Source organism: Squalius cephalus, assembly GCF_949319135.1.
Source record: "Squalius cephalus genome assembly, chromosome: 19".
Classification (NCBI taxonomy): domain Eukaryota; kingdom Metazoa; phylum Chordata; class Actinopteri; order Cypriniformes; family Leuciscidae; genus Squalius; species Squalius cephalus.
The window spans coordinates 34,815,408-34,823,429 of NC_137140.1; the positions used below are offsets into that span (position 1 = coordinate 34,815,408).

Sequence of the window (8,022 nt, forward strand, 5' to 3'; positions counted from 1 at the left end):
ATATAACAAATACACCCCAAAATGCAAAACTAAACAAAAAATAATTATTAATAAAATTAATTAAATAATTTAAAACTTTTAGGGACATTTTATTGTTTTTCACAGTAAATTGAGCTTACAAAAATATTGTACACTAGTACATGTATTGTTAAATAGAAAATAAATCACTTAATCATCTAAACTAAATTGAATATCTAATTTTACTGTAAATTCTGAAGTAATTCATTAGATTTTACTTCTAAAAACTCACTTTTCTTTTGCACGTTTTTACGTGCAGATTTTTTAGGTTAAAATCTACTTAATGAAGTTAAGTAAAATTAACAAAAGAAGTTTGTTGAGTAATTTCTACTTAGCAATACGCTGTTTCAAGCACATTTGACAACATAACTCTGAATAAAGCCATGTTTTTACAGTGTATGCTTTACTTACATTAGACATCCAAGTAAATAACATATCTAGTGTAGACAACATATCTACACAGTAGAAATAATCTGGTGCCCACCCGAACGCAGAGATGTGAATTCTTGCTTGCTAACATCCGTCAGATCTTTTTTGAGTGTGAATGTCATTTTAAGTAGAAAATAAACTCCAGATGTCACAAAACAGCAAGTTACTACTAAACCTAACAACCAAAGCAATGATAAAACAGTGTACATACACACAGCTGGAAAACAGTGGAGGAAAAAAAGCAATCTTATTAATTATTCATGCCCCAATGCATGATGGGAACACCAGTATCAGAAAGTTGAGTAGTTTTAATGTTGATATTTACGCATTAATTTCTACAATCTTGCTAATATAGAATATACTTAGTTTTTAAAATTCTTGCCTAGTTTAAACACTTTTTTTCTTTCACAGAGTCATTTTTATCAGTGCTGAGAGTTGATAATATTTCCCTCGCGTGCATTTAAAGTCATATTAATATTTAAAATCAGAAGTTGCGTCAATAGCAGAGGAGAAAGACCGCGAAATTTAAAAATACTAATGTTATTGTGTCACGAAATGTAGTTTTAAGAAGAGTTTCTCAGTCGAGAATGTAGTTGTTTGAAGCTCAAATATGTTAAAAAAACACACTGACAATGAGAAATGTTTAATTTCACAATCTATAGCTTCGGTTAAAAACTAGTATATGAAACATATAAGTTAAAATACATTAATGACTCGTTATAACGTAGTACAAAGGTCTAATATAATAAAGTGATTTTGACTGATTTGTAACCAGGCACTAAAGCGATTACCCATAAAACGTGCTTTGAACCAATCGGATTGCTTGGGTCCTCAGCTGGGACTCATCTCTTCTGTAGGACTCATTTGTTCACCACACCGGCGTCACTTCATACAGCGCAGACTCGCATCAAGGGCCCGCAGCTGCTTGAGAAAGCCTCGGTTCGGGAAGATCCAGCGGCGCTGTTTGACTGTGTTAATGGCGTCCAGTAGGGAAAGCCTCTGGTGTATCATGAGATAAGCCAGAACCAGAGAGGCCGAGCGACTCACTCCCACCGCACAGTGAACCAAAACACGCTCTGCAGAAGAAGAGGACCAGAGAACTGTGTACTTTATAAAAATCAGCACAGCAAAAAGATATGGGGCCCTATCTTGCACCCAGCGCAATTGACTTTGTACACGACGCATGTATCATTCCTATTTCGCACCCGCGCACAGCGGACTTTTCCCTCCACAGACGCACGTCGGTAAATTAGGGAATGAACTTGCGCTCCCGGTGGCGGTTCAGAGAAAAGAGGAGGCGTGTTCCGGCGCAAACGTTCCCTGGTGCTATTTTGCAGTTCCAGAAAACAATTCCGCCACTGACCAGGAGAAACCTCGTCTAAAGTCAGTGGCGCGTTGCGCATGTTATTCAGATGCTATTTTAAGGGCGCATGCTTGGCCATAATCAGTGTAGTGTGTGTACAGCGCACACACACTTTGCTTCTCTCATCTACACAGACGCAGCAGTTTTCATTTTTAGAAAACCATACATTATTACAAGGAAAAATATTAACACACGAGGGAAATCATTGTTGTGTCCATGAAGATGTGAAAAAATAGGCATAAATCTAGCTTACACATTTACCCGAATTTACACCTGTTTAACCGAAGCTAATTTGGGTGTGTTTCTCCATCCCTTCTCTTTGTTTTACGGCCCTGACGAGAACGTCGGTCTCCTCGGCTGTGAACCGCTCCTGGCAAATCCGCCGTTATAATAGCAATCCGCCATGGAACAAGCGCGTCTGCTCTTAAAGGGAATGTGAGATGACGCTCTGATTGGTTTATTTCACGTTACGCCCAAACCACACCTATGAGTAATGAAGCTAATTCAGACCAACACATTTTAGATTTGCGTCGGGCGCAAGAGTCATTTATCCCGCCGGTATAATAGCAACAGCGCCCGAGATCCGCCCACAAAGTTACTTGCGTTTCGCGCTTGATACTTGCGTTTCAGATCGTTAAAATAGGGCCCATGATTGCATTGATCCAGGGTTCCCACGGGTCCTTAAAATCCTTGAAAGTTTGTGAATCTGAACATAACAGATACAGGTCATTGAAAGTGCTTGAATTTATTTTGGTTATTTAGTTTTCTGGAAAAAAAATCCATATTATTCCCTCAGGTCCGCTAATGTGTTATTTCGCCCACACATCGTGGCCTATGCACACTAGCTTGCTTGATTTACGTTAGCTATGGGCATTTACGCGTTACGTTAAGTGTTTCCCGCGTGAGGTCGTTTGTGTCGTACGTTGCCATGAAGTTCACTCGCGCACAAAACAACTATGATGGTACCTCAACCTTTGTTGGTCGACACTACAAATGTGTTCCCACTTTAAAGCAACACTAAAGCACTTTTCCTCTTCGGTCCCCCTACTGGTTGGAAGCGGAATTGTCCATTACCGCTGCCGTAAATAATTTGGCCTACCGTCGCACACACGCTCGCTGTTTATCCAGCGCCGGCTTTGGAATGAATGATGTCCACAGACAAGGTAGAGTATGTTGCATGATTTTATGAAAGTATGATGTATTGCGACATCAGAAACGAAGAAAAAATAAATAATGACTATTATAACACTTGCCGTAAAGCAAGTCAAATTTGTAGTTTCTTATGTCTCATTCGAACTACGGAAACGCTACCCGATCTGGCAAACTTGCATAGTGTGGTTATAGCTGATATAGAGCCGCATAGCGAATGCAGAAGTGCCGTTCACCCTGTTACGAGTTCATGAACCACTGAAACGATTTTGGAAACATTATTTTAAAGGGGTGGTTGATTATGATTTCTCTTTTCTAGCTTTAGTTAGTGTGTAATGTTGCTGTTTGAGCATAAACAACATCTGCAAAAGTTACAACGCTCAAAGTTCAAAGCAAAGAGAGATATTTGCTTTTACAGAAATCACTTTTTAAGGACTACAACAAACGGCTGGTAGAGACTACACCACATTCCTCCCGGGTTAGTGACATCACAAACCCTAGAATTTACATAAACCACGCCCCCTGAACACGATTTATAGATTATCATGACAGAATATGCTAATCAATGGCTAGAAGATAACTACACATCAGCTACATAAATTCATCAACTAACCATTCAGAAATGTCCTGTTTCTTCTACATGTTGTCACTTCTTCTTGAGTCTCTCCATCATTGTCTGACTCCGGTTTGAACATAAAAGGCTAAAAGTGTTTGAAATTTTCAGTGTGTCTCTGTGTAAGGTAAAAGGACACAAGCTGTTGAAGCTCCGCCCCCTGTGCCGGGAGCAGCAGCTCATTTGCATTTAAAGGGACAGACACAAAACGGTGCGTTTTTGCTCACCCTCAAAAAGTGACAATTTTAACATGCTATATAAAAATATCTGTGGGGTATTTTGAGCTGAAACTTCACACACACACTCTGGGGACATCAGAGACTTATTTTACACCTTGTGAAAAGGGCATTATACCACCCCTTTAAGGTAAAAAAAGTTCTTTAGTGTGCCTTTAAGTAAACACAAGCAGGTTTTACCTCCTGGAGAACCGAGAACCTCCTTGATATAATCAGCGCACGGGTGAAAATACACCGACAGGTTGAACGATGGCGAATCATCTGCTGCGACTCCGTAATACTCGACCTTTGACCCGTAGAACTGGTGGCTGCCCTGGCAGTGCATCTTCCCATGGGCGGCGTTCAGGACTCGAGTGATGCCCAACTTCCACAGACTGAACCGGTCGTTGGCCACAGACCTGGAGATCATACACACACAAGCTGTTCACATGTCAGACGGATCGCAGATCTCTGCGCAAATAAAAAAACTCATCTAGAGAACAAGTAGTTCAACTGACTTGGAGACATTCATTTGGTGTGTGATTGCAGAAAATACGGTGGCCCAGTAGTGCACAACACAACGAAATGTAAAAAGCAAACATAAGTTCACAACACAACGGAAACAAGCCACAACACAACGGAAAATCCACAACACAACGAAATAAAGCCACAACACAACGGAAATAAGCCACAACACAACGGAAATAAGCCACAACACAACGGAAAATCCACAACACAACGGAAATAAGCCACAACACAACGGAAATAAGCCACAACACAACGGAAAATCCACAACACAACGAAATAAAGCCACAACACAACGGAAATAAGCCACAACACAACGGAAAATCCACAACACAACGAAATAAAGCCACAACACAACGGAAATAAGCCACAACACAACGGAAAATCCACAACACAACGGAAATGCTCCCAACCACTAGAGGGCTCTCGGAGCCCAGTAAAGTTAGTTTTCCAAGCCATTGTTCATTAGAGAGTCAGCAGTCTATAAAAATATATCAACACCACGATTAGTTTTAACAGTATGTAGCTAACCATTGTTTATCGACATTTATTAATTCAAAATCACCTACGTGCATTATAGCTGCATATTTATACTCTAGAATGCTTTGACGCGCTACCACAGCGCATTATCCCTGAGGGAACGTCTGCCAATTCCTCCAAGTTGTTAAAACGTATAATTTGTTTTAATTAAAATTACTTTTAACATTCAAAAACAGACATATGCAAAATCCAAAGCTTGATTGTATTTGATAGTAGACTGACTTAATATGACTTTTATAATGACTTAATAATGACTTTTTTCCAATACCCTTCATGTATTTACAGTAATTAACAATTATTTTTTTTAGGAAATTTCTGTAAAAGTTTTTTTTTTCTTTTATCATGTTCCTAGTGACCAGACTGACTTATTATAGGTGGAATTGTGCCAATTCCTTCCTATTTCACCAAATAGTTTTTATTTTTATTTATCAAATTATATTATAATAAATTATACGTTTTAACCACTTGGTGGAATTGCCAGACGTGCCCTGTGCTGTGGAAGCGCGTCCAAGCATTCTCGAGTATAAATCAAATACGCATCTATAATTCATGTAGGTTATTTTGAAGTAATATTTTATGTTGATATACACTGTTAAAACTAATCGTGGTATTTATATATAAAGACTGCTGACTCTATAGAACAATGGCTTGGAAAACTAACTTTACTGGGCTCCAAGAGCCCTCTAGTGGTCGGGAGCATTTCCGTTGTGTTGTGGCTTTATTTCGTTGTGTTGTAGATTTTCCGTTGTGTTGTGGATTTTCCGTTGTGTTGTGGCTTATTTCCGTTGTGTTGTGGCTTTATTTCGTTGTGTTGTGGCTTGTTTCCGTTGTGTTGTGGCTTGTTTCCGTTGTGTTGTGAACTTATGTTTGCTTTTTACATTTCGTTGTGTTGTGCACTACTGGGCCACCGTAAGAAAAGGCTAAATTATTGTTTGAGATTCACCTTCTACATTTTATGGCAAAATCAGCTGTATTTTTGGGCACTATATGATGGCAAAAACTATTAAGGCACTATTACAGTATATAGTTTTTGCCAATATTATGGCAAACATGTTGTCAGGCAGGAGCACTGTAAATCCTATGTAAATTAAAGGTAATTCATACTTAATACTACTGAAAATGAGCTCTCCTCCTCCAACTATGCACTGTAAAAAAAAAAAGTTAACTTAAAGTCCCCCTGTAGTCAATAATGCTATCCCTTAAAACTCATCTTTGATCACCAAAATGACATTTAAACATTTTTTTCTTCTTCAAGAAACATCTTGAATGTAACTCGACACCCTTGCCTCATTTAGTATCCGCGGTTCTATGAATATGCAAATGAGCCCCGCCTCCACTCACTCACTCAGCTCAGAGATCCACTGGTTGACGATCACACGTTGATCTGATTGGTTACAAGGTAGTTTGTGACGTCAGAAACACCAGCGATTTCAAAGCGTGTTTTTGAGACTGTCTTTGCTTCACTGCAGTTTTAAGGAGGAAATACTCAGCAATGCTGTCGACTTATGAACTTACACATGGTTTGTCTTAAAGCACATTAAAAACACCACATAGACACATAAACAACATTAAAAGCTGGATTTTCACCACAGGGGGACTTTAAGGCAATCTATCCCATTCAACTGAAGTTAGCAATGCAGAAAGCATCCTCTTCTTTCATTCTGTTGATATGAACATTATTTGCCTCTTAAAACAAGAGGCAAACATTTGATCCATGACAGGCAAATTAATTGCTTACTAAAGTTGCAGTGAGATGCACGTATACCTCAACACAACAAACATCTCAAACACAATGATGATCAACAAATGTTAATTCAGTACAAATATGAACTCTGAACCATACGGCAGCTAAATAACAGTAACATAAATTTAGCCAGTAAATGCAAAGCAATTATCATTTTTTTAATAATAGTTGCTGTAATGCACGCTGGGAACTGGCACAACATTGTTCAATGTAAAAAAAAAATAATAATAATAAAAAATAATTATATATATATACATTATATTTGTAAGAATAACATTTTGCAAGTTGGATTTTTTACAGTTTGGCTATTATGGACAAAAATGCTGTCCGTTTTTTTCTTCTCTATATTTTTGGCATTATAGGATCTTTGGGCACTATATGTGTATTTGAATTGAGATACAAACAAATTTAAATACTATATAAATAAACAATTAATAATTTTTATATATATATATATATATATAATTGGTTTTCATCTTTCATTTTAATTTTAGTTAAAGTTTTAGTAATTTTCTTGTGTGTTTTTATCATTTTTATTTGTGTTTTTTAATATGTTTATGTAGTTTATATTAATTTTATTTCAATTTTAGTTATTTTAGCACATAATGGCCTGGTTTCACAGACAAGGCTTAGATTAAGCCAGGATTAGGCCTTAGTTCAATTAAGACAATTAAGTAGCTTTTATAAACGTGCCTTAGAAAAAAAAAAACATTACTGGTGTGAATCTTGAGACAAAACAATGACACTGACATATTTTTTTTAGATAGGCTATGCTTTCAGTAAAAACTGCTCATGCATTTTAGTCTGAGACTAGCTTAAGCCTCGTCTGTGAAACCAGGGGCAATTTAGACTAAATGAAAACGAGTAATGTTGGTTTGGCTTTCTTTATTTCATTTAAAGTAATGAAAGTGTTGTTAGTTTTATTTTCAGTTAACTATAACAACCCCGCAACTCACATATCACCCAGGAAAAGGTTGGGCCAGACTTCATCCGCATGATTTCCACTCCTCTTTCCTCCAAACAGGACTTTCTCCAGTTCCCTAATGGAGGGCGTTTCACAGACATCATCCATTAGACAGACTCACTCATCGTGGATCTGTGTGTGTGTGTGTGTGTGTGTGTGTGTGTGATATGAGCACGACTACATCTTCTGTGTCTCTCTGGGAAGATGTGCATGTCATATGCTGTCCAATATGATCTGAAGTGACAGGAGCAGGTGCAGCTGCTAATCTAAAATTAAAACAGACTCTCTACCTAGCAACCATTTTAGCAATGCTTCAGTGTCCACCCAGAACACCCTAGCAACTGAATAACACCTTGGCATCATAACAGTGAGTTTAAGCATGTACCAAACATATCAGGAAAACTACGGGGTGCTTAAAATAAATAAATACAGGTAATTAAATCAAATTAATTAAAGTCAAAG

General features: G+C 37.8%; 1 protein-coding gene across 1 annotated transcript; it reads right to left on the minus strand.

Annotated features, from left to right (window-relative positions):
* Positions 1 to 71: 71 nt before the first annotated feature.
* On the minus strand, positions 72 to 7,751 carry LOC307146890 (dual specificity protein phosphatase 13A-like). The gene is made up of 3 exons (XM_079851224.1): positions 7,553 to 7,751; positions 3,989 to 4,206; positions 72 to 1,523 (listed from the first exon to the last, which is right to left on the minus strand). The coding sequence occupies exons 1-3, from the start codon at positions 7,666 to 7,668 to the stop codon at positions 1,330 to 1,332; spliced, it is 528 nt and encodes a 175-aa protein (XP_079707350.1). The 5' UTR covers positions 7,669 to 7,751; the 3' UTR covers positions 72 to 1,329.
* Between the last annotated feature and the right edge of the window lie 271 nt (positions 7,752 to 8,022).